We start from the raw sequence: 27,742 nt of genomic DNA, 5'->3' as shown, positions 1-27,742 counted from the left end.
ATAATCATGACAAAATGGAAAAAGCAAACAGACGTTTGTTTCTATTTTCTGAATTTTGTCTAAAGAGAGGAATATTTCCTGTTCTGCTTCATTTATTTTATTTACATGTATTTAAACCATCTGAAGGTTTACAGACAGACACAGACAGAAAAATAAACATACTCTAACCTACAGTGGTCCATGCTGAAGAAATATATAATTAATAAGCTGTGAGCAACATGTTCAGCTGCACCTTTTTCCTTTTTTGTAGAAACGTTTCATTTCTAAATAGTGGAAATGTCTGTAATGACTCTAATGTTGTGGAGTCTCAAATATCCATAAACTGTTCATAGGAAGTGGAGTGGGGATTAATCAGCTGACCAACATGTGTCTCTGAAGGTGAGTATTGTTAGTGGAAATATCTAACAGAGTGGTTGTTAGCTAAATTAATCTTTAGGTTAATAGCTGGAGTATTTTCTCTTGACTGTAGTGGTGGAGTATAGAGACCACTGTCAGTTTTAATAATATGAAACTCAAACTGTAAAATGTTGAGAACATAATATTTGAAATATTCATATCACTGTATCAGAGTTTGTTAGAATATGTGTACAGGTTCTAATTAGTCTCCTGGGAAAGAAACTAAATATGTTTATATGTGTCCACTGTGTGATCTGATCTGTCCCCAATTTTTGTCTCTGAAATAATTTTTGGACTGTTTGGCCTATTTTTAGCCATGTTAACACTGTGTGTCTATGGATGTCATTCAGCCATGGTCCCCAGAGGATGAACTGTAATAACTCTGATCATCCTCTGACTTTTCCTCTAGCACCACATCAGGTGACATTTGAATCTGTCCAAAACTTTGATTCATGACCAGATGTCTACAGTAAATGATGTTCACATCAGCCTCAGGTCTACTTGATGTTTATAGCAAATTAGCTGATATTAGCAGGCAAGCACACTAAATTAAATTGCTGAATATGGTTAACATTAGCATGTTAACATTGTTGCTGTGAGCATGTTAGCAGGATGAGAGCAGAATAGTAGTTTGTAAGTTTATTTGTGGTTGAACTGTCTGGTTGACGACACAGATCACCTGCAGTAATAAGTATTAGATAAGTGTTAATAACCTGGATTAGTAGTTACATGATGTCAATGTCTCAGCTCTGTTAGGGGATTAAAAACTCAAAGAATGTTCATGAGGACTAATAAAACTTCAGAAGAAGAACATCACAGTAATCATCACAGTCACTGATTATTAGGTCAGAGTCCTTGATGATTCAGGATCTGGTCTCTACTGACTCCATACAGAAGCTGAAGAAAAGTTTAGTCCACTGCTCCACAGGTGAGTTCCCACCATATAGAGGAAGAAGAAGCAGGGGTAGGCAAAATATCACATGATCAGATAACAGACTTCTACAGGGAAGGGACACTCAACCTGGATGAGAGGAACCTTAAACACCTGAGGCATCATCTGCAGGCTCTGCTGCCATCTCCTCTGCATCTCTGTCCTGCACAAGGTGTTTCCTGTACGCTCTCTGGATCACCATTGCTGCCACCTCCTCCTGTTTCCTCTGCAGGGTGCTGCTGACTGGTTCATATGACACCTATAGAAAATAGTAATCATCTATTACATTAGGGAGGATATAGGTTTGAGTCAAAAAGAGAAATACCACCTTTCAAAATAAATCTCTCTGTCCTAAAACACCTACAAATCAGTTTTAACTTAGACATCTGAATATAAAGATTAAAGTCGTTCGCGTCAAGAGACTCAGCAGGTCAATAAACTGAAGAACAGCTGTGGACACTGACTTATCATGTGTGTGTTTGCTCTGTTTGCAAGCTCCACACTGTCTCAGTTGATTCAGACTCAGCGTTTAGTGTAAAAGAAAAAGAAAAATGTTAACAGTTTGGTATTTTACCATTCATGGATACAGTTTTACTCGGGATGACCAATAATTCATAGAAAAACAACATCCTACTGCAGAATTACACAAGAATAAAGACAAACTGAATACTGTTCAGCTGAGCTGCAGTAAACTGCAGAAAACACTTTACCTGCAAAAGAATGATGTTTAAGGTTAAACTCAGGAGCTGGTGTTAGAGAACAGGTAAAAATAATAGAATAGAACAGAATAGAACCTTGGATGAGCTGTTGGTTGTGAACTTTTCCTCCATTCTGGCTTTGAGAACATTCATCTCCCCTGAATCACCAAACACCTGCACACAGAGACAGTAGTAATAATAATAATTCTACTACTACTACTACTACTAGTACTACTACTGCTACTACTACTACTACTACTACTACTACTACTAATAATAATAATAATAATAATAATAATAATAATGTTACCTGTGCAGTAAGTGCGAGCAGGACATCCGTACAGTGAATCTTGTCTCCAGGAAGCAAAGGCAGATCCATGTGGATCAGTTTTATGGTGTTTGGTTTGGGAATCCTCAGAGGATCCTGCAGAGTGTCGCAGAAATCTGACAGCTGACTGTAGAATACAAGAGAGTCCATTATAGTCTACTAGAGACCACCGGAGTCTAATATTTAGTCCATTGATATCTGTGAGTCTGCTATTTGGGTCCCCAACAATCTCCTCATTGCTGCTGGCTCCTGGTGGTCTGCCCTGATCTTACAAGGCTTAAGTTCTGCATTTGACACATTAGATCCTAGTGTCTTAATGTCTTGCCTAGGAGATATTGTAGGAGACGGAGACACTGCTATTGAGTGGTTTCTTTACATTTTACTGTTATATGATCTGCTGCCCCACTGAAGTGTGGAGTACCTCCAAGCTCTGTCGTAGGTCCATTTTTTTTTCTACCTACAGGCTTCCACTTGGCTCAACAATATATAGCCATATGATATTTACTTTTATTGCTACACCGATGACACACAACTTTACGTGTCTACCAGCATTCTGATGCCTGTGGGATGTCCAATAACTTCATCAATGAAAAATCTGAAATACTCCTGTTTGGGTCATTAAACTTGTCAGCATTTAATGATGAATTGATAACCTGGTCCCCTCCGTTAGTCCTTGTCCCAGAAGTGTGGGAGTTACCTCTGATTCTAATCTACCTTCATTAGAGTTTCTAAGAATCAATAGAGTTTCTGAGAGTTCATTAGAATTATTTTGAGATTACTGAACAGTCAGGTGAAAACTGGAAAATATTTGTGTTTGGAGCTGGGACTCACCTGTACTGTATGACCTGTGAGGCGTCAGGGTCAAATTTCCTCCAGGTTTTATAAAACATCTGCAGGTCATTGTTACTCAGGTCATCAATGTCGTCCATGCTGAAGGTCTCCAAGATGACAACAATGTACATGTGGACCACCAGCAGGAAGGACAGGGTGATGTAGGAGGTGAAGAAGACCATGCCCACTGTCAGGTTGCCACAGTCCCCTCTGACGGTCAATCCTGGGTTCTCGCTGAGCGGGTCACAGTCCGGAGGTTTGTTCAGGATGGGACTCAGCAGATTGTCCCATCCAGTTGTCGTGGTCATCGTGAACAGACATATCATGCTGTTCACAAAGGTCTCAAAGTTAAACGTGTGATGGATCATGTTCTCCTTCTTCACATAGGCAAAACTAAACATGCCGAAGATGGAGAAGGTGAACATGAGGAGGAAGAGGAGGAGGCAAATGTTGAAGAGGGCAGGAAGCGACATCATAAAGGCTAATAGCAATTTCTTGATCCCCCGTGCACAGGGAATGACATGGATGATACGACCTATACGAGCCAGTCGCAGAACAGAGAGGATGCCTGGTGAGAAGAAATATTTTTCCATGATGTCACTGAAGAAAAGACCTGAAAGAAAGAAAGAAAGAAAGAGAGAAGGACATTTGAAATACCTTCTTTAATTGCAGGTTACAATGTGAAGCCAGTTGAGGAGTAGCACTGGTGGACTGATGGCTGAGGGGGGGTGTCCAGTTGTGACGTATATTGAAAAATAAAACAAATCTAACACACACACATTGGAACGTGATGACGTGTACATACATGGAGCCACAGTCACAGAGCAGCTCCTCACAGTGAGAACTAGATGGTTTGATCACATGTACAAAAATACATTCATATCAATTCCTCTTAAGTTGCTGTGGGGGTGGCGCAGTTGTCTTGATTTTGTACAATAGTGAGCACAGTGTTGGGCAATGACATTACAAGATGGTGACATGACCAGGCAATGACATCACCATATGAAAATTGGCCAACTCACCTACAATGGACATGAAAATGACCACAAAGTCAAGGATGTTCAAGCAGTTGGAGAAGTAGTGCTTTCTGAGGGCGATGATCTTCAGAAGGAACTCAGTGAAGAAGATGATGATGAAGATAAAGAAGAACCAGTACAGAATGAATTCTTTCTCCATGCTCTGCTCGTCTGTCTCCACCATCAGAAGGACTACGTTCAGACAGATCAACACCACCATGAAGACTTCAAAAGATGTTTTGGTCACCAGGTCAAAGAGCAGAGCCTGGCACTTATTCTGGAGAAGACAGAGGACAAAGAGTGGAGGTTACAGCTGTGACCTGAAGTCTGAGCAGCTTTAAACCGTCTGGACCCCACAAGACCACATCTGACCATGACAGAAGGTGGACCACAAGGCTCCATATCAGCACTGGCTTAGTTTTCTATCTTCAAACAGAGTAGTGGACAGAACATAGAGATTCACCTGTATGCAGATGATACCATCACCATACACTCATCTTTAGTATCAAGTATCTGATCTCCAATCGGCCAGACACAGTTTCACTGGGTTGACTGATATTTACAGGATATAACAGTTTTCACACCAGGAAGAAATCTGCAATGTTTTCATGATTCATTGATTTTACTGGGGGGCTGGAGGATCTGGGATCAACCTGCTCCTGAGCCACAGCCTCCAAATATCTCCCAGCAGATCTGTGATTTAAACAGCGGTTGAATTACACAGAGAAATACACTGTGCAACTAAACAATGTTTGTTTATAGTGAAACACCAGGAACTTTACTCAGTGACGGTTGAAGGGATGAATACGGCCCAACGTGTCACTTCCTCCTGTCTACAACAGAAGAACGACGTAATGTATGTTGGATACTGGTTTACTGGGGTACTGGGATACTGGTTTCCTTTTTTACTGGGATACTGGTTTACTGGGATACTGGGATACTGATTTACTGGTTTACTGGTTTACTGGGTTACTGGGATACTGGGATGCTGGGATACTGGTTTAGTGGTTTACTGGGTTACTGGGATACTGGAATACTGGTTTACTGGGATACTGCAAAAACTAGTTTAGAACCAGGATTTCCTCTGAGACTAACCTCTGACCTTCGCACCTGTATGGTGTGAAGGTCAGTGAACCCAACTGAACCCACCTGAGGTCGTGGAACAGGTTTCTGGTCTGTCCTAGAGACCAGTTTCTTCAGGGCTCTGGAGAATCTTTGCTGCTCCTCCGTCTTAAAGAGATGTTTCCCTCCAAAGTAAAGACAACAGTGAAGACAGTGTTAACTTACAGAATCATGACAACACAACCTCAGCTTCACCTGGGTCAACTCCTGAATCTCAACTCTGCAGCGATCTGAGCTGTCGTAACAGTCCAACTGTCTCTTAGCCTCACTGTTTCTCAGCCCGTCTCTCAGTCTGTCTGTCTCTCAGTCTGTCTGTCTCTCAGCCTGACTGTCTCTCAGTCTGTCTCTCAGCCTTTATAGAGACGTATCTTGTGTCTCAGCTGGCCCATTGTGTTGATGAAGACTCTGATGAAGAGGTTGAAGTTGAAGAAGATGCCGATGATGATGAAACAGATGAAGTACAGGTACATGTACACGTTGGACTCATACACCGGCTGAGACTCCACCTATACACACACACAAACACACATGCCAGTACAGCACCAGTACAAAACCATTCCCAGTATGAGAACCAGTAAAACCATCAATAGGTGTCCTGACCTGTCTGGAGTCCACTGCTGAGTACATGATGTCCAACCAGCCTGAAAATGTTGCCTGACAGAGAAACAACACAGAACTTCATAAGAAAAACAATGAATTTAAGTCTCTTCTGATGTAAGCTCAGATGAACTGTTGTCAAGATAACCTCTGACAAAGTTTTAATATTAAACAAAGGAGATATTAGAGAGGACCAAGCTGCTGGATTCTTTAGAGGGCCATGGTCGGCCCCTTGTCTGCATGCTGCACTGAAAGTAAATGTCCAGCAGATACGTAAACAGATGTAATGGAGCAGTTGACAATAGGTCCTTGTGTTCATTGTGACCTTCCTTTTAATTACTACATTTTGCTTAGAGTGAGGAACCAACACAGTGATGGAGGCTTGTTTCCTGTATGAACAGCTCAGACTGACCACATGCAGCAGTGACAGGTAAGCTGCTCCCACGCTGTCATAGTTGATCTTCATATTCTTCCAGTGGACCTCAGGGAAGTTTTCCATTATCAACATACATTCGGTCTTGTTGTTCACCTCCTCAGACAAGAACATCTGCTGTGACGTTTCATTAAAACAGTAATAGAACTTTCCAGCAAACAGATTCACTCCAACGATGCTGAAGATGAGCCAAACGACCAGAGCCACCAGCAGTGCATCAAACATGGATGGGAAGGTCACTGCAAATGTCTTCAACACCACCTGTAGACAGACAGATAGAGAGAGAGAGACGGGTACAGAGTCTGGTTCATGTAGTAAGACCACACAGTAGTTAACCAGGAGAAGAGATCACATCTCTCCTGTGTCAGCTTCATCAGCTCCTGTAAAATCCTCCTCCTCACCTACAGAGACATTAAGGTCAGACACCATCATATCTTAAAGAGCTGATAGGTCCCTGTGATCCTCACAGAACATACTGCTCTCTAAACACAGGTCAACTGTGGTTCCTATAGGGGACAGAGGCTTCAGCTATCAGGCTCATCTCCTGTGGAACCAGATCCCAGTCTGGGTCCATGATCAGATCCCATCTCTACATTTAAGATCAGTCTTCAAATTGTCCTCTTTGATAAGGCTTATAGTTAAATCTGGATCAGGTGAGTCCTGAACCATTCCTTAGTGATGCTGCTATAGACCAAGACTGCTGTGGGATTCCCATGATGCATTGATATTTACAGTGTGTGTATATAATATACGATTATATACTCTATAATAAAGGAAGGTCTCGACCTGACCCTGTCAAGTGCCTTGAGATAATGTATATCATGATTTGGCACTATACAAATAAAATTTAATTGAATTGAATATACGTGTGTGTGTGTATGTGTGTGTGTGTGTGTTTTTGTGTATTTATATATATTATTGATAACACTATGATCTATAGTCTACACAGCTGTTCCTGGTCTTTCTGTCCTCCCTCCACCCCTTTCCCCTCTTAAACCAACCTGGTCGAGGCAGACCCCCCCGACCCTGAGCCTGGTTCTGTTGGAGGTTGAACTATTTGAGTTCAAAGTGACCCTCTTACCCTCAGGCCCTGGAAACGAGACAGGGCCCTCAGGGGCCTCAGTGCTCTCAGAATCCTCAGAGACAGCCCCAGTTCAGAGTATCCCAGCATGTCGACAGTCAGTGACATCACAGACACCTGGTGATGACATCATACCAATCATACCTCATTGATCATACTTCAGTCAGTTGTAGGTAATTTAAATATATTTCCATCCATCCTTTATCTTCTCCACTTATCTGTACATATTAATATTATAATTGTTGAATGTAGAAATCAGAGGAACCCGTTAGCAACAGAAACATTTTTTCATTATTGTGTATCCTGCTGGTCCCAGACCAGACCAGACCAGACCAGTAAGACTGAGCTGAAACCAAACAAGCCTTAAAAGTTTTTGATATGAAATAATTAAATCATTATCAATGAAACACAGTCCAGCTGTGGAATACAACCTCTTCAGCTTTGAAAAGGAGAAGTTCAGTTGGTATTTCAGCTAATTAGTTTCAGCTCCATGGTGAATCACCAAAATCTCTGGATCTGGACCTGGACTCAGATCTAAACAGCCCTCTGTGGGATGCTGATGTGTCTGTAGAACTGTTAGTGTGATACACACTGCCATTTTAGTGTCAGCTGATTGTTCTGTGTGTACCTGCCCAGGGACTGCAGAAAGTCTCCTGTTACAGTAATCAGTATATTACAAATAATCAATGTTATTGGTCTTGTTCTTACAGCCAAGATGAGGAAGTCGAGCCAGCACCAGGCACTGGTGAAGTACTTCTTGAATCCGTAGGCGATCCACTTGAGAACCATCTCCAGGAGGAACAGGTAGGTGAACACCTGGTCTGCTCTGTCCAGAATCATCTTTAAGACCTCACGCTGCTGCAAGTGGATGTCCTCAAACACCTATTCACACACACACTCATGTTACCACCTGGACAGGTCTTTACTCCCCCACAGACTGACCAGGTGTTCACCCCCACAGACTGACCAGGTGTTTACCCACAGGAAGGAGCAGGAAGGAGCCATTAGAAGATGGTGAACTGTGGCCATGAAGGATGAACATGTTCAGCAACAACACTCAGACAGACTGAGACCCTCAGACCAGGACTGACTAGTGTTCAGGCCCAAAGTGATTCCAGAAAACATCCCCACACTCAGGGTTGTACATGAACTCACTGGCAGAGCTCACTGAATGTTCTTGGTGAATTTACTTACCTGCCTTGTGAAGCACTTTCTAACAGAGGATTTGAAAAGTGTTCAGTGTATAAAGTTGATTATTTTATATTATAAGACTCACTGTGTGTCAATGTAGCACCAATAGTTGACTTTACCACAGATAGAAAAAGGACCAAGCCAAGAAGCTGTTTTGATCCAGTGACATAAAATGAGATTGGGTCAAAACCACCCAGTTATGGATAGCTCAGTACAGAGTCAATTTTAGAGTCAGATAAAAGACACTGGTCCACTCTGAGAGGGTGATTACATCATTAATTCATTCATTAATTAATTATGTGTGTGTTCACCAGAGCTGCACTGCTCAGGAGGATGATGAAGATGATAAAGGTCTCAAAGTGTTTGTGTTGTACAATGGAGAAACAGGCTCTCCTGAGGTTAGACCAGACCCTCCCTGTGCCCTGGGACATGCCTACATCCAGGAATGGACAGCAACGGTAACAACCTGAAACACACACACACATATACACACACACACGCACACACACACACACACACACACACACACAGAATTAGGTTTGGGTTAGGGTGTGTGTGTGTGTGTGTGTGTGTGTGTGTGCTCGTACTGTAACAGCAGCAGTCTTCAGGTGTGTTTTCTTTATGATTTTCTTCCTGTTAAACACAAACATTCGGTGATGATTTATTTATCAAATATATGACTAAATCAATAAAATAACTTTCATTTGTTTCCCGTTGTTTATGAATGAGTTCATGAATATGAGTAGATAAATAAATAAAGTCAGAATATGCTTCAGACAAAACAAAATAAAACACAATAGAAAATGTTTTACTTGTTTTTTTTTCTCCTGTTCTTCATTTTCTGGCATCTCTGACACAGACTGGTCCGAGGTCACAAAGGTCAGGGTCAGGTTCTCCTTCCTGTCGTCTTTCTCACTCTCGACCACTTACAACACAATAAACAACCGGGAATAACAAAACCAGGCTCACACTGAACCTTCAGGCTTCAGCTGGATTCTAAAACCTGCAAACTGCAGACCCCCCAAACCAAATCCACTGCTAGGTACAAGTGCATAGACCTACCTTTGTGGTCAGAGTTTATGTGGTTCTTCTTTCCAAACAAAAGGCAGATATGTTCCAGGATCCAGGTCCTGGTCCAAGCTACACACCTTTTGATCTGGTTTATGGCGATGTGTAGATTGTTTTTTCCTTTTTCTGTTGGAACCGCCAGATTATCACCACTGACCGAGCTCAGCAACAAGGCCAGGAACAGGTTTAGGACCTGAAACAAGACCAGGGACATAGCTTTGGGATCTAAAACAGAGTCAAGACCTGGGCCAGGACCTGCAACAAGGCCAGGGTAAGGACCTGTACTGGTACTATACTGGAATGAACATTTAATACCTGGCCAACTGGTTCACTGGTCAAGATTTAAACCAGAACCCCTGATCTTGGACCCAGACCTGGATCTGCTTGTAGGTGACCTGCTGTACTCAAGAGGAGTGAACAAGAGGTTTTCAAGATGGCGGCGTGAGAGAAGGTCATGTTCAGGAGAGCTGGTGTGCTAATCCGTTAATTTTCTCATTTAACCCTGCTTCATTAGTCTAGCATGAACATTGACAGCTATTTTCTGAGACAGTCCGACGCCATGCCACGTAAGAAAAACAAAGCTGTTGATGCCCCATAGCCCCATAGCCACCAGCGCAGATGCTACTAGCTAACTGGCACTTCGTGAAGCCGTGAGTGAAACTACCAGAGGTGGGACCAAGTCATTGTTTTGCAAGTCCCGAGTCAAGTCCCAAGTCAAGACAGGGAAGTCTCAAGTCAAATTTGAAGTCCTACAGTTTGAGTTTCGAGTCCTTTCGAGTCGTTTTAACAACAGAGTAATAATATTTACACAGATCATGTATGCTTTTAAAATCTGTATTTATTTATCAAAACTTTTTTTTGCAAGAACGTTCTTCCATTTGAAGAAAAAAAACAAGTGCAAATGTATATAAAAGTGCTGACACTGTATTTCGAAAGCATATTGTTGCACTATAACTAGTTTCACAGCAGTTCTTCTCTCATCTCATATTTTGTGTGTGTGCGCGCGTGTGTACACATACATGAACATAACAATGAACAGGCTTGTACTTTCTTATGTCAGGGCCCTATGCTGCATTGCATATGCAAAAGATAAAATTGGCCAAAAGTCTGTCAGTCATTTGTGCACGATGGGGACGTAGTATGATGCCACCATGGCTGAAAACTCGCTCCACTGGAGCACTGGAGGAGGCAGGCACTGCCAAGACTCTGATGGCCACTCAGAAGAGGGAAGGAAGAGTCTTCATGTTCAATGCCCAGAACAAAAGTGCGTTCTGTCCTTCGGCTATGTCAAGGTAGTGACTTAGCTGTAGTGCTGGAGTGGTCCCAACATCCTTCTTCTGCCTCTTACGGTATGCAGCAAACAGCCCTTCTCCTTCGCTATGGTCCTCTGGCTCTTCTTCATCAACGAGAGGCACAGGTTGCTCAGTCTCTGCAGCATCTTGCAGGATCACTTCTGGCAAAACATGTAACAACAACAGCAGAAACAAAAGAGCCCTCATTACCATTGGTGTTGGTGATACAGTATTAGACTGAAATACCTAATTATTGTTGCAGTGAATTAGATTATGAGGAAAAAAGTTACATTAAAGTCAATAATATTTACCTTTAACTCGTACCACCTCTGCTTTGATGTCACGATTGACGAGCACATGGGGCTCCACCCACAGCAGAGAAAAGGCAGGATCCAAGGCAGCTGCTTTGAGGTAGACTGGGTCTGAAAAGGGGCAGTGATCCCATCTTGCATCCTTGCCATTTTCACGTTGATGAAGATCCCAAGAAATCTTTTTTGCAGGGATGCCTGGAGACTTCTGACCAGGCCACTCAGGAAATGGACTTGAGGCTTAAGCTTCTCAAGGTGGTGACTGAGGGACAAGATGGATGGAACAACAGCACTGATTGTGACGACCTTCTCCCCCTGTGTCAAATCTGTTGCTTCTCCAAACGGCTTCAAGATGTCCACCAACTCCTTCAACAGATTCCACTCCCGTGGTGTGAATGACAATTCCTTATGCCCAGCCTTTTCTAGAACAGCACAGAGCTTTAGATGATCACACTGGAGAACTGCCTTCACTTGCCTCAGTGTCGAGTTCCATCTTGTGTTGACTGCAGCAGGGATGCCTTTCTGTTCCCCAAATTCAGTATCAAACACATCTTTGAACGTTGTGCTTGTGTGTCTCCCACCATCCTGGTGGGAGATAGGATGTTGTACCGACAGCACGCACACACACACGCACACACACACAGAGGGAGAGAGAGAGAGAGAGACGCACACAAGTGGTCCTACATACGGAACATACTTTTTAATCTCTGGGGAAAGTAGCGAGTCTTTTCAAGTCAAAATGCTCAAGTCCAAGTGAAGTCACAACTTATTGATGTTCAAGTCCAAATCGAGTTGCGAGTCTCTTTACATTTTGTCAAGTCGAGTCAAAAGTCATCAAATTCATGACTCGAGTCTGACTCAAGTCCAAGTCATGTGACTCGAGTCCACACCTCTGGAAACTACAGCCAACATCTCCAGAGTTATCCATGAAAAGCTAAGCCCCTGTCAGAGCTCTTAAAAATACATCGGAAGGAGCTCGACAGCCACAACAAGGGCATAGCCGAAGCCGAACAGAGGATCTCGGTGCTGGAGGATACAACAGACCCGGTGGACGGGAAAATTAAAGCGCGGGAGAAGATGGTGTGTGAATTAAGGGAGCGGGCTGACGACCCGGAGAACAGGGGGCGACGTAAAAACATCCGGATCGTCGGACTCCCAGAAGAGGCTGAGGGAGAAGACCCGACTCAGTTCTTCCAGACCTGGCTCCCTGAAATCCTTCACATTGAAATGAAGTCGGGACGAGTGAAGTTGGAGGGAGCACACCGCTCACTGGCCCCAAAGCCCCCGTCCACTCAGAGGCCACGGCCGGTGCTGGTTAGATTCCATAACTACCAAGATAAACAGCGTGTAATGAATGCGGCCTGGGAGATGGGGCAAAAAAATCAGGTGCATGAAACATGAAGACACGACGGGGATGATATTTCAGGACTTTTCTGCATCCGTTCTCCGCAGGAGAGAGGGACACGATGCAGTGAAGCAGCAGCTGGGAGCACTCGGCGCTGAGTACAGGCAAATCTACCCCGCGTCTCTGAGTCACCTGTCGCGGATCCACCAAGGTGTTCCACGGGAGGAGACCCTCCGTGACGATGTGTGAACATTAGTCTGTAAGTTTTTCATGCTGAGCAGGATCAGTCGGACTCTCACTGTGTTACAGTTAGACATTTGATATGCACTGCACCCTATCTGGAGCACTGAGCTTATTAGCTTCGCAGGCTCACATAAGAAGGCCTCCCAACCTCCCAGATAGACATCCTTCTTTTGTTGCTAGAGAACCTCTCACTGGAGCTCCTCCAAGTGTAGGAGAGGACAGTGTTTACGTTTCATGCCAATGTTAGGAAAAGTGCTTTAGATGCACTGTTTTTTGTTATAACCATCTTTGTGTTATGTTCTGGTTTCATTTGGCTCACTCTGTTACAGGTTACTACTACTCTATGGGCGATATATGTTCAGGCATTATTTTATTTCATAGTTGGTAACTATGTCGACTCTGAAGATCTGCACTTGGAATGTGAATGGTGTTCATACACCTGTCAAATGGAAAAGGATTCTAATTTAAGGTAATGTGTTGACATAGCGCTGTTGCAAGAAACACACTTAAATGACAGTGAACATTTGAAATTACAACAGGGAGGTTTTGGACAGGTTTATTTTTCATCCTTCACTTCAAGGAGTAGAGGTGTGGCCATCTTAATCCAGAGAAATTTACCATTCAAACTTCTAGACTGTACAAAAGACACAGCAGGTTGCTATGTGATAGTGAGAGGTGTACTTTATGGGGAAGAAGTTGCTCTAATGAATATTTACAACTAGGGTTGTCACAATACCAGAATTTCAGTAGTCGATACCAATACCTGTGATTTTCCACGATTCTACTTTCTCAATACTAATTCGATACCACAATTAAAAAAAAAAACAAACAACCCCTGTAATTTTAAATTCACTAATTAATTGAAAACTGCTTTAAACTGTCAAGTATTTAACACCACTATAAAAACAAGCAATACTGTGCTTTATGGTAATAAATAACAACAATATTCAACTATTTACATTCAAAAAAGAACAGCAGTGGCATGGAGCCTTCAAGTATATAAAACAAACAATATTCTTCTTCTTATAAATATGCAAATAAATAACTAAACAACAGTGGTGTGGAGCCTGATCTCACGTAACTAAAACCTCTAATACCAGGCACTTTGCATGTCGGCTTGTTTGTGTCTAGAATTGCTCCGTATTCATCCGCCTCGAATGCAAAATATTTCCACTCGCGACTCTTCGTACCTGTTGCGTCAACAAGCCAACGTGTTGTGCTTCCACTCCCACCTGCTGAAGCCATTGTTATTGTTATCCATAGACTGTATATAAAAGTTATCTCAGGTTTTCTTCTTCAGCGCCACTGACTGCTCTGTGCTGCTTACGCGTATTCTGCCCCCGTCAGTTCCGCCAAGAATCGACATGGCTCGCCAAGGGAAAGTTGAATATTCGGTTCTGACGGTACCAGAAAAAGCAGGTATCGATGTATTTTTTGCGTGTTGGTATCGAATTGGTACCGGAAGTATCAGTTCTTGTGACAACCCTATTTACAACCCACCTGGATACCTAAGAGATCCCCTGACCACTTCTTTCTCTAAAGTGATAGATCTTAACACTAGAAACACGTTTATTGGAGGAGACTTTAATTGTCATTTAAATCCCATTATGGATAAATCTCCACCTGGAAAATCATCTCTTTCACCTCTAGCTAAAACTCTCTCAGCACTTTGGGAGGACCGAGACTATATAGATGTATGGAGAGCCCAACACGTGGTTGAGAAAGAGTATACTTTTTTTCAAATGTTTACAAATGCTTTACTAGGATCGACTATTTCTTCCTTCCAAGAATTATGCTGCAGTCAGTCATCTCTAGTTCTATAGGAAATATAATTATTTCTGATCATGCTGCTGTGTCTATACAATATAATTTAAGGAACCCAGTCAACCAAACTAGACACTGGAGGTTCAATCCTTCTATTTTGACAGACCATAAATTCATATCTTACTTTAAAGAGGAATTTCAGTCTTTTCTATCTGTTAATTCAGCTTCCACCAATGACCCGTCATTGCTATGGGAAACATCTAAAGCTTTTTCAAGAGGTCTTATTATATCTTATATGTCCACTAAGAGGCGAAGACAAAACCATCAAAGAAAAATCTTAGAGTCTAAACTGAAACATGCTGAGAAAGAATATGTTAAAAACCCATCTGCACAGAAGCTTAAAGAGATTTCTGCACTCAGATGCACTTTGAACTTACTATTAACATAAGATGCAGAAGGTAAAATCAGACTTGCTAGACAAAAAATGTACGAACATGGAGATAAAGCAGGGAGATATTTATCATATCTGACGAAGAAAAAAAGCAGATTCCCAAATTTTTTCCTCAGTTACAGATAGCCTGAGTAATCAGGCTTTCGACACCATAACCATTAACAATACATTTAAAACTTTCTATGAAAATCTGTATAAATCCAAACTACAAACGGATACAACTGAAAATATGGATGCTTTTTTCTCTTCTCTTAACTTTCCTAGTTCATCTGTTGAACAAAAAACATCTCTCCAAGCTCCTATATCTAAGAAGGAACTTCTTGATGCTATTAAAGGGTTACAATCTGGTAAAGCTCCGGGTCCAGATGGATTCAGTAGCGAATTCTACAAAGAGTTCCATAACTTATTGATTGACCCTCTTCTAAATATGTTGAATGACTCTTTTAAGAAAGGTATTTTACCGCAGTCTCTGAGAGAAGCGCATATCTCTCTAATTTTAAAAAAGGGCAAAATCCTGGAGGACTGTGCGTCATACAGGGCCATCTCCCTGTTGAACGCTGACTTGAAGCTCCTCTCTAAAATATTAGCAAGAAGACTAGAAAGCTCACTCCCTATTCTTATAAATGTTGACCAAACTGGATTCATCAAAGGTCGCAATTCATATAATAACATGTGCAGATTACTAAATACAATCCAAGTTTTTCAACAGCGGTCTTTGAATGGTGTGTTGCTTTCTCTGGATGCAGAGAAAGCATTCGACCGCGTGGAAATGTCATACTTGTTCTATATACGACACAAATTCGGCCTGGGTGAAACAGTTATAAACTGGATAAAGCTACTTTATACAAATCCCCTCTCAGCAGTGCTTACAAATGGGTTGTGTTCTTCTAATTTCCAAATTTTAAGAGGTACAAGGCAAGGATGCCCTCTGTCGCCATTGCTCTTTGCCCTGGCGATTGAGCCTCTTGCTGAGGCAATCAGGAGAAATGAAAACATACATGGTCTCACCATCAGCACGAGACAACACAAGATTACTTTGTATGCTGATGATGTCTTAATTGTTTTGACTGAGCCTGTGGTATCTACCCCAGCCCTTATTGAGACAATCAATATGTTTAGTACTTTTTCTAGCTACAAAATAAATTTCAGTAAATCGGAAGTAATGCCACTAGATAATCTGAAACAAGCACCCAAAACTCCATCCTCCTTTCCTTTTAAATGGTCACCAGAAGGCTTTGTATATTTGGGAATACATATAACACCCTCCTTTGACCAATTATATAAAGCAAATTTCCCACCCATATTTGAGCGTATTAGGTTGAACCTCGAGAGATGGAACACTCTCCCAATTTCCTGGTTAGGCTGTGTCACACTGCTGAAAATGAACATCCTCCCCAGGTTACTTAACCCAATACAAATGATCCCAGTTATGTTCCTCCATAAGACCATCAAACAGCTAAACAGCTGGTTTAGCTCCTTTATATGGTCTAAGAAGAAACCACGCCTCAAAATAGCTATGTTATGTCTGTCTTCCACAGAAGGAGGTGTTGATCTTCCAGACATTAGAATATTCCAGCTGAGTGTTCATTTACGTACTATAGCTGACTAGATGTGTAGTGCGTCCACATCTCTGATGGTTGGATGTAGAAAGTTCAATGTCCAAATACCCTTTAAGTAATCTTTTGTTTATTAGGAAAAATGCATCTTTGAAGTCTGCTTGCACCAACCCAATTACAATTTCTACAGTTAAAGCATGGCATGCCATTAGAAAATTAGAGGGCAGATCTAAATTCACCTCTGTCTTTACTCCAATATGCGATAATCCTGACTTCCCTCCTGGAGTGATGGACAATAACTTCCGGATCTGGGTAAATAAAGGAATATCTACTTTACATAAACTAATGGAAGGTTCTACCACGATGTCTTTTAGTCAGTTGAAAGGGAAATATGACATTCAGCAACAGGATTTCTTTCGATATTTGCAAGTAAGGAACTTTGTCACAAAGGATACCTCAATCCTTCAGTGTCAAAATATTTCACATGTAGAAAGACAGCTCTTCCTACAGAAATCTGGCAGGTCAATTAGATTATTCTATAACATCCTTAAGGGGTATAACACCACAAACACCTATTTTTTGAAAGGATTATGGGAAAAAGAACTTAATGTTAATATAAGAGATGATAGCTGGAGTGATGCATGGAAGAGCACAAAAATGCTGAGTGTTTGCAACCGAGTGAGAGCCATGCAACTGAAGCTCCTACACAAGGCTCATATCTCTCCCTCCCAACGCGATAAATTTAATCCTAATTCATCTCCACTGTTCCCCAAGTGTAAAATAGAAACGGGTAGTCTTACATACTGTTTGTGGTATTGTAGGAAAATACAACAGTTCTGGCAGGTCATTGACAGGAAATTAATAAGATTCTATCTACTAATCATAATAGTCATATGTTGGTTTAAATATTTCTACCACTCTTGCGAAGGGGTTTGTATGATAGCTGTGAATGCTCTGCCTCGTAAATGACGTCCTATTTAATAAATAATTCTCTCTGTACCTTTCTTTGATCATGTGAATGTATTATGCATGGCAATGTACACTTGATTTATTTTGCTTTTATTTTACTTGCTTATTTTATTTATTTAGGTTGACTCCTGAATCTCTCACCTGTATAAATTTGAATTTAAATGTGTGTGTGAGCCAAATGTATGTTTGTATGTTTGCATGTTTGTTTTGTCATGTGTTCCTGCTCTATTTCTGGAAAATTTAATAAACATATATATATTAAAAAAAAAAAAAAAAAAGACGAGTGAATAAGGTTCAGGTCAGACAGGAAGTTTGAAAGAGACTTACCAGCAGGTGTCCAATGACCAGGACCATCATGAAGAAGATCAGACAGACGCTCTGACGCGAGACCTCCATGCAGTCCCACATGGTCTCGATCCACTCTCCACAAAGGACCCTGAAGATGAGGACGAATGTGTGGAATAAGTGGTGCATGTGCCAGCGAGGAAGCTCACAGTCGAGCGCGATGTGACAAACATTCTCCTGGTAGTCCTTCTGGAACAGCTGCATGCCGACAACAGTGAAGACGAAGACCACAATCAGCAGAATGAGAGTCAGATTCCTTAGGGCCCCAACTGAGGTCCACATAATCTTGATCAACATGTGGAAGGTTGGCCACCACCGGGCCAGCCTCAGCACCCGCATCTGGACAAGACGGGAGGGGACAGGGAGAAAAACATTTTGATAACGTTAAATAATGTGCTTTGTAATAAGTAATGATGATGATGATGATGGTGGTGATGATGACAATGATAATATTACCACACTGACCACAAGAAAACAATGCAGAACAGATGTGCCCTCAATGTCAGCCATTGACAGCTGCAGCAGACTGATGGCGACGATGATGCTATCAAAGATGTTCCAGCCCTCCTGTAACCAAGGCAGCAGAACAATCACACACATTTCCATAGGAACAGAAGTCAGTCATCATCACTGAGCTGACACATCACAAACACAAAGTCTGACCTGGAAGTAACCACACGGGTCCATGGCCACAAGTCTAAGGAGCATCTCAACTGTGAAGATCCCTGTGAAGACCTGCAGAGGGGGCCAGGGGCCATGGGTCAGGAACTTGACAAATCCTGTCTGATGGCTGAAGAAATCTCTTAGTGGTTGTTTTTGTGTTTGTGCTGGTTTGTGTGTTTGTGTGGAGGTGGTGATTGTGAGAGTAGTCTACACTAAAATTTGTCTTTTGGTTCAGTCATTTGGCAGAAATGTGACAGAGATCACCCCCCCCCCCCCCCCCCGTTCTGTCAACACTGACCAGGTTTGTGATGGACAGCAGCTCTTGAAACACCAGTGACATTGGATAATGTTCCATGGCCATAAAGATGGTGTTAAGGATGAGGCAGATGACGATCCCAAAGTCAAAGAATGGGTTTGTGACAAAGGTGCTGAGTTGTTGTTTGAGCCGCTGCCAACTGCCACAACAGTTCCACCTCAGGAAGCCCAGACAACGTGGAGGACACAACCTGTGGACCTCTGAAACACACAGCTGTTTACTGAGACCATTGTGCTCCTACCTGTTGTCTACAGACTCAAAGACCTGTTTTATTAATCTGGTGGTAATTTGACATTTTGGTCTGACATTGGCCTGATGCTGGTGTGATGTTGGCCTCATGTTGGAGTGATGTTTGCCTGATTTTGTCTGATGTTGGTGTGATATTGGTGGAATGTTGGTGTGATGTTGGCGTGATGTTGGCGTGATGTTGGTCTGATGTTGGCATGATGTTGGTGTGATGTTGGCATGATGTTGGTTTGATGTTGGTGTGATGTTAGTGTGATGTTGGCCTGATGTTGGCATGATGTTGGTGTGATGTTGGCTTGATGTTGGTGTGATGTTGGCGTGATGTTGGTGTGATGTTGGTGTGATGTTGGCCTGATGTTGGTGTGATGTTGGCCTGATGTTGGCCTGATGTTGGTGTGATGTTGGTGTGATGTTGGAGTGATGTTGGTCTGATCTTGGTGTGATGTTGGCATGATGTTGGCATGATGTTAGCCTGACGTTGGCCTGATGTTGGTCTGTGACTGTCTGTGTCATGTCTGTCTTCATCCACCTCTTTCTGTCAGTCAGACAACTTCATTCAAATGCAATAGCACAATGTATTATGTCAGTGAGGGTCCTCACAGGTATAGGTGTGTGTGTGTGTGTGTGTGTGTGTGTGTATACCTCCCATGGCAGGGTGTTCTTCCTTATGGCTCTTTCTTAGTGCAGGTGAATTCTTCTTCTGTGGTGCTAAATCTTGTTTCTCAGACAGCTCCTGTCACATAGATACACACAAATACACACAAACACACATAGGTTAGTCTGTTGTGTGTTTTCTCATGATTTTACTGTTATTAATTCAGTTTACCTTCTTGCTCCTTCATGTTTAAGCTCTAAAACACTGTTAATGATTATTTAATTAATAATTAATAATGAATTAAATAATAATAAACTGTTACTATACCAGCAGAAATAATTCCACAGTATTATTTTGCAAATTATTGTTTGTTCTTACTCCAGTAATTTTTATTTTTTTTGTTATTTACAACTATTATTATTATTATTCATATGTAAGATTTAGGATGTTTATTCACATCCTCGTGCCTTTGAGTTATGTACTCACCTCCTCCTCTTCCTCCTCCCTCCTCTTCATAACATCCAGAATCTGAATGAACTCTTCTTCTCTCTGTTTGGCCTTGTCGACATCAGCCTTGTCCTGCTCAACGGACGCCATGGCAACCAACGCCAGAATGAGGCTGTGGAGGCAGAAACAGCTGGGGAAGACGACGAGAATGAAGATGATCACAGAGGCTTTCCCTGCTGTTTGAAACATCTGCAGAGAGACAGACAGGTGAAAGAAGTGAGAGAGAGACAGACAGATGAGAGAGAGAGAAACAAGATGGGTCATCAAATTTTTATTTTCTGGAGCTCTAATTATAATGTTTCATCTATTTTTGTTATTTCTGTCCCAGCTGGTGTGTGTGTGTATGTGGTAATAACTACTGAGTACTGATTTAATAATGTAGTATCAGGCTGATTTAATGCTGTGAGAACAGCGTTAAATCAACACAATAGTTTTATATATAGTTTAAATAGTTCTGAGCTATGAAAACAGTTCAGGTCTCAGAGAACACCACAGACCTGATTATACTGGTAATATCAGTTTTTGTATTTCCAAAATGTATCAATTTGTTTCAAATGCATCAACTTGACCTCAGTATTGTAGAAAAGAAAGTAGGTCTTCCCTGTTCAACACCCCTAACTCTTACATTTATAGACATGCACAAGTATTGAAATGACTGCAGCCAGTATCATAACCATAACTGTTCTGTCAGTGAAGTGTAACCCTCTCAAAACAGTGTGTGTGTGTGTGTGTGTGTGTGTGTGTGTGTGCGCGCGCGTATACACAATACACACATGTCCGTGTGTTTTACTGACCTGGAGGACCAGGTATTCCCAGGTGTCCTGGGTCATCAGTCGGAGCACAGCCAGCAGAGACCAACCAAACGAGTCGTAGCTGGTGTATCCACTGTCTGGGTTTTTGGGCGTCCTCAGGCAGGTGTAACCCTCTGGACAGAACCTGAACACATCATCACCTGCTCATCATCATCATTATTGTATTTAAAGTGTGAGGGGTGTGAGTCAGGGAATAACTCATGTAATTTTAGTCAGGTTAAACAGGAATTTTTCATCACTTTCCTAACATTGTGAGGTAGAAGACATTTCAAAATTTTAGTAAGTTTCTCAGGAAATAATGTTTGGATGTAAGTAGGAGTGATTACATCAGTATTTAATTCAATTTACAACTAATAAAATTACACAATCACAACAGCAGATGTGACAAAGCAGTGAGAGAATTCATACAGTTGTAGAGCTGCTGATGCACAACAGGTAATGAAACCATGCAGTTGTGCTGCATAAAGATGAAAGACAATTAATAAAGAGGTGTGTCCTGTTAATGTTAATAACTATTAATGTTAATATTAATATTTGTATTTATATTAGTATTCATATCATGAGAACGTACCCAGCATCAGAGTTGTTTCCACATGACTGAGCATCATTATGACAGGGGAAGTAGTAGTAATACGCTGTCAAACAGATAATCAGACAGAGTAGGTAATCAGACAGACAGATGAAGTCAGGACTACAGTATAGATTGTTATGTTTATTTCCTTTTAATTTCTCAATGTTCTGAGTCATAAATTGGTGAAAAACATGTTTTTTAAATGTTGCATGTTTTTTTCAGGGAGTTTTTTATTACGCATCAGTGTTATCCAACAGAGGGCAGCACAGACCCACTGATACTAAACACAAAGCTCTGACATTATTTTCATGAGGAGGCGAGAGGGAGCTTTTTACAGACACATCATCGATGATAAAATGAAAATCGACTGTCCAATCATAGCCTGGGGGGCGGGGCATGGGCGAACCTTCTCATTTTTTTACATGCGCACCATTTACATCTGTAAACAACCTATACTGCTTGTTCAAACTGTGTCACGGGGGGCAAGGACGGGGTACACCTGGACAGCTTTCCAGTCTATCACAGGGCTGACATATAAAGACAAACTACCAGTCCCACTAACATTCATACCTACGGGAATTTAGAGTCCTCAATTAACCTAAACCTGCATGTCTTTGGACTGTGGGAGGAAGCTGGAGAACCCAGAGGGAACCCACACAGACACAGGGAGAACATGCAAACTCCACACAGAAAGGCCCCAGGTTCAAACCCAGAACCTTCTCACTGTGAGGCAACAGCGCTAACCACTGCACCTGTGTACTCTTCTGCAAATAAATATTAAACAACAATACAACAAATATTCTCTACGTAAAGATGTAGTGGAGCTGAGCACACAGCCCTCTGTGAGTGTGTAGCCAGTCTCCATTATCATCATCATCATCATCAGCATCATCATCATACAAGCGTTGCTGATGTGCCGGTTGAAATCAAAGCGGAATCCATCATCGCTCGAGTTCACAGGCCAGATGACACATTTCTGCTTCAGGTTTCCCATGAAGAACTGCAGACCAATCACAGCCAAGACACAGAGCACAAACACTGTCAGGATGATGACATGAACCAGCCTCCTCACTGACTGGACAAGAGCCCCAGCAGTCGTCTTCACACCTAAAGGGTTTGGGAGGGATAAAAACTGAGACTTAGCTCCTGCAGCTCCAACTTTACATTATATAAATCCACCTTAAACACACACACACACACACACACAGTAACACCCTGACCTGGGTATACTGAGATCATCTTTAGCATTCGGGGAACTGTCCTCAAAACACACACTTTCCCCAGATCTTCAAACTCTGTCAGAAACCTGAGAGACAGAGACACCATCACCATCATCATCATCATCATCATCATCATCATCATCTTCATCATCATCATCACCATTGTCATCATCCTCATCTTCATCATTATCATCATCCTCATCATCACCACCACCATCATCATCCTCATCATCATCCAAAACTTAAAATTCATCTGAGTGTGACATGTAGGAGTACTGTATATCTGCTGTGTTATTGATTATTATCTGCTGTGGAATTGATTATCATCATTGATCATTGATTATTACGCTGTGCTGATGACCATGACGTCCAGCCAGTTCCAGGGATCTCTGAGAAAGGTGAAGCGCCCGATGCAGAAGCCTCTCGATGCAATCTTTATGATGACTTCAAATGTGTAGATGGCTGTGAACACGTATCTGTTCAAACACAAAAAAACCACTAACATATCAAAATACAACTGTGCAAACAACAGCAGGCTCTTTGTCTGTGATGCTGATAATGCTTTGCAGCTTTCATGTAAAACTAAACTAATGCAAATTATTGTCAATGTACTTGTGGATAATTTACACTATTTTCTAAGGTTGGCTGCTTATTTTGTTCAGTAAAGGTACAGAGTTAAGTACAGAGACAGCTACACAGGTTGGCCTGTAGTGAGATGTCCGCTGATTCATGTGACATTATGTAGAGAGGGGAGGTGTAACAAGCTGTAGCTTCAACCTACACCTTTTTATTTCAATGTGTAAATATTAATGAAGACCAAAATAAACAGACAGAACTGAACTGTTGTGTTTAATTGTGAGTACAGAAATGTGCAGTTTCATGAGTCCTGTGTTTTCCTACTCAGCTCTTATAATGAGTCCATGATTATGGTATTGGCAAGAAAGTCTTAATGGATTTGTACATTGCTCTGGCTGGGGAAGGTATATAAACAGCTGGGAAACACTAAAAGAAATTCTAGTAGGCATAGTTATCATCCCTGTTGGTTTTCCATCATACTTTCATACTTTGAAAACATCCTACATCTGAAATTAAACCTTGTGAACCTGCAGACAACCCTGAACATTGAACCCAGGAACTCAGCAGGTGGAGTAAACCCCCCCCACCACCACCACCACCACCACCGCACACACGCACACACACACACACACAGAGGTCAAACTGTGGTGACTTCTGACTTCCTGTGGCTCTGAGATGATCTGATGCTGAGGACACTGACTCTTTGTTTCTGATTCTGTACATTCCAGTTTCATGCTGTCACTCATAAGTTCTGTTATTTACAGGACACAGCTGCTTTTGTGGTCCTGTGTATGTGTCTGTTTCAGTTTGTGTGTCTTTACTCACTCTGCAGTCTTGCTCCATGCTGAAGGATAACTTATCGTCGTGAACACACAGTTGGTCAGAATCGTCAACAGGATGAACAAACGGAACAAAGTTTTGGTTTTAAGGAACAAAAACATCATCCCATGATCAATGACTGTTGTTCATCAACAATGTCAACCAACACTGTGACTCTAAGCAGGTTGACTGTCTGTCAAAATGAAAGGCAATAAAGGTGCAAAGCAAACACAAAGAAATTAAAAAAGAAACTATAAAGAGATGAAAAACAACCTCAAAGACATGATTAAAAAAAACGATGACGAAATGAAAAACAACCATAAAGGAATGAAAAACAATTATAAACAGATGAAAAACAACCACAAGGAGATGAAAAAAACACAAAGAGATGAAAAACAACCTCAAAGAGATGAAAAACAACCATGAAGAGATGAAAAACAACCATGAAAAGATGAAAAATAACTACAAAGAGATGAAAAACAACCTCAAAGAGATGAAAAAACTACAGAGATGAAAAACAACTACAAAGAGATAAAAATAACATCAAAGAAGTGATAAAAACTATATAGATATGAAAAACAACTTCAGAGAGATGAAAAACAACCAGAAAGAGATGAAAAACAACTACAAAGAGATAAAAATAACATCAAAGAGGTGATAAAAAACTATATAGATATGAAAAACAACTTCAGAGAGATGAAAAACAAACAAAAAAGAAGAGATAAAGAGAAAAGAGATACTGTGTCTTCTGTTGAGAATTAATAAACACCATGGCATTGGGTTTCAGCAAGTCAAAATGAAATCTTTGTGGGGCTTGATAAGCACAACACTGCATGACATACTAGCTTTGTTGACCAATCAGGGAGGAGTAAAATATATTATAAAGGATATGAGTGAATGAGGATCCTGATGGCGGTGGTCCTTATAGGACTGAATGGAGTCAGCAGGCAACAGGCTGACTCAGCATTAAACCTGTGGAGGATGTTTCCTTTACTGAGCACAATGAACGTCTGCAGAGAGACACAGGTCAGAGGTCAGAGTTCACAGGGTGTTACCTGTAGCCTATCTGTTAATGGTATTTTCCTTTATTGGCTGATAGTTCAGTGAGGAAAACAAAGCAGTCTAGGCTAAGCTAGCTGTTATCTCCAGTGTGACAGTCTGACTCTGTCGTGTTTGTGTGTGAATCATCTCTGATAAGGAAATGTCAGATGAGTGAAGGATGAATGAAAGGATGTTTTCTGTCTTTTCATCTTTACTAATTAACCATTTCATCACTGAGCAGCTCAGAGGCTACCAGCAGCTACCACACAGTTAAAGTGGAATGTTTAAAAACATATTGATTATTGTTTTATCAGCTGTTCATAGCTTGATTGTTATGTTCAATGAACCTGATACCAAACTGATGACGGGGAGTTTTTCCTCCCCCAATCGCCAAGCGCTTGCTCTTAGTGGGAAATGTTGGGTTTTTCTCTATATCAAAGTCATGTCTTGACCTTACCCGGTAAAGTGCCTTGAGATAATGTATATTATGATTTGGCGCTATACAAATAAAATTGAATTGAATTGAACTGAAATTGAATGACAGTATCATAAGACAGAGAGTGACCTTCTGTGATTGGTAGAAGGGATCCAGCTCCTCCAGTGGGGTGTTGAGAAGCTTAGGGGGTGGGTCTCCATAGATGAATGGGAGGGGCTTTCCAGCTTCGAGGTGAGTGGCTTGTTTGAGTGGGTCTTTCTCTTCTACCTGTCAGCCAATCAGGGAGGAGAATTTAGTGTTACATGTTTAAGTTGTTGAAATCCTCTGAAAGTACCTGACATTCTATCACATTTTCTGTCAGGAGCTTCTTCTGAAGCTGCTGGTCAATGGTAGATAAAAGTACTGAGTCTGTCTGCTGGTTGTTTATTTTGGTTTGCAGCAGGTCAGAGGTTGTGATCCATAAGTCAGTTTGATAAAGTGCAGGATAAAAATACTGAGAAAGTTAAACATAGCAAATATGGAGAGAAGAATTTCTAAAGTTCTTGTCACCATTGCTCTCCTCTGTGTATTTATTAGTACGCTCTCTGTATTGATTCCACCTTATTGACGACTGAAAGTTGGTCAACATGCTTCATACCTCTTTTTTCTTCCTCTTCTGTTGCTCCCTCTTCTCAGCTTCATGTCGGTGTTGGATCTCCTCCAGTGAGGCTGGTGTGAAGCGTCTGAAGACCTCTGTGCCAACTGGAGGCAGCAGAGATGTCATCCTGGCATTGTGCAGCTCTACACGAACTGCACTATCACATAACAACCGCTTCCTGTGGGATGAAGGACAGAGACATCAGCACAGAAATAACTATTAAAAGAATGACAATTTTACGTCCAACACAACTTTTCTCTGATGATGTCATTGAAGGCTGCAAGCTGAGAACTGACCAGAGACTGAACCAGGAAATACACTCTGAATGATTGAGAAGGCACACACGTCACTGGAGGTCAGTGTCAGAGGTCAGAGGTCACCAGACACAAGAAGCCTCTCATCCACTTCTGTCACCAGTTTGAGTTTTATCGCTCCTCCTCACTCTGTAGTGTAACCTAACAGGCACCTGAACAACTTCACATGGTTATAATGGGATTTATTGAGTTGCATGAATCCAAATTGAGCATAGTTAGGCTACTAGTTAACTCTGGTAACTAGCTACTAGTTACTGGCTACTTTTAACTAATAGCCTAACTAATTAATTGGAATCAATACATTTACAGACATCTTTTTATGATAAGTAAATCAATAGTAACTATACTACAATAAACAGTTTTCACTGTCGCCCTCGGTCTGTTCATGTTTTTTAAAGTTCTGATGGAGGAGGATCTGGACTTTGATGGTTCATAGTCCAGTCCACGCCCCTGGTGCAGATAGCCCCCTCCTCCTGGGTTTGGGTGTGCACACTTTGATATTCACAGAACAGAATTCATTCACTCTTCTGGAAACCAGTTTTTACTCTCAAGCTGAACTGAGAACAGCTTCCACGACTCTAGTCACACACACATTAAAGTGATGCTATTGATCACAGCTGTGATTGATCTGCTGTCATGAGTCAAACTGTGGAGTATTAACAGTCTGCAGTCCAGACTCTCCCTCTCTCTCTTTTATCTCTCTCTCTCTCTGTCTCCCTCTCCCCTGTTTGGTCAAGGTGCCCGTTAGTTTAGATTAGTGTTGTTCTGTGTAGAATAGCACTTACAGGTGTGAAGGAGGAAGTCTCAGCTGATTGGCTCTCTTCAGAAGTGCTCCTCTCTCCTTCTGGCTCCTCAAAAAATCAAAAAACAACATTGTTCTGCTCATCTTCTGCATCTACCTGTTCCCACCTGTCTCACCTGTCCTCACCACCTGTCTGTCTGTATGTCTCTCTGTGTCTCTGTCTGTCTGTGTTGTCGAGTCTTCAGTCATCTGGTGTTTCTCATCTCTCTTCACTGTTTTTAT

The 27,742-nt window shown here is 41.6% G+C and overlaps 1 protein-coding gene across 1 annotated transcript; it reads right to left on the bottom strand.

Moving 5' to 3' along the window:
• Window positions 1–84: 84 nt before the first annotated feature.
• Window positions 85–27,742, bottom strand: LOC139608526 (sodium channel protein type 4 subunit alpha B-like). Its single transcript, XM_071462394.1, has 31 exons — window positions 27,504–27,742; window positions 26,405–26,582; window positions 25,897–26,034; window positions 25,183–25,300; window positions 24,297–24,387; window positions 23,243–23,371; window positions 22,896–22,981; window positions 22,576–22,782; window positions 21,676–21,739; window positions 21,087–21,228; window positions 20,272–20,481; window positions 19,833–19,923; window positions 18,927–19,144; window positions 18,629–18,700; window positions 18,431–18,532; window positions 17,948–18,304; window positions 9,687–9,885; window positions 9,437–9,549; window positions 9,212–9,257; window positions 8,936–9,090; window positions 8,142–8,315; window positions 7,434–7,550; window positions 6,332–6,613; window positions 5,923–5,976; window positions 5,691–5,828; window positions 5,350–5,454; window positions 4,207–4,477; window positions 3,185–3,797; window positions 2,336–2,480; window positions 2,122–2,199; window positions 85–1,586 (listed from the first exon to the last, which is right to left on the bottom strand). The coding sequence occupies exons 1-31, from the start codon at window positions 27,611–27,613 to the stop codon at window positions 1,434–1,436; spliced, it is 4,956 nt and encodes a 1,651-aa protein (XP_071318495.1). The 5' UTR covers window positions 27,614–27,742; the 3' UTR covers window positions 85–1,433.

This window comes from Trachinotus anak, unplaced genomic scaffold (genome assembly GCF_046630095.1).
Source record: "Trachinotus anak isolate AG129_WGS33_773 ecotype Australia unplaced genomic scaffold, CSIRO_AGI_Tana_v1 ptg000002l, whole genome shotgun sequence".
Lineage (NCBI taxonomy): Eukaryota > Metazoa > Chordata > Actinopteri > Carangiformes > Carangidae > Trachinotus > Trachinotus anak.
Note: the sequence above shows the minus strand (reverse complement) of the source record. Positions and strands in the feature narration are given on the sequence as shown.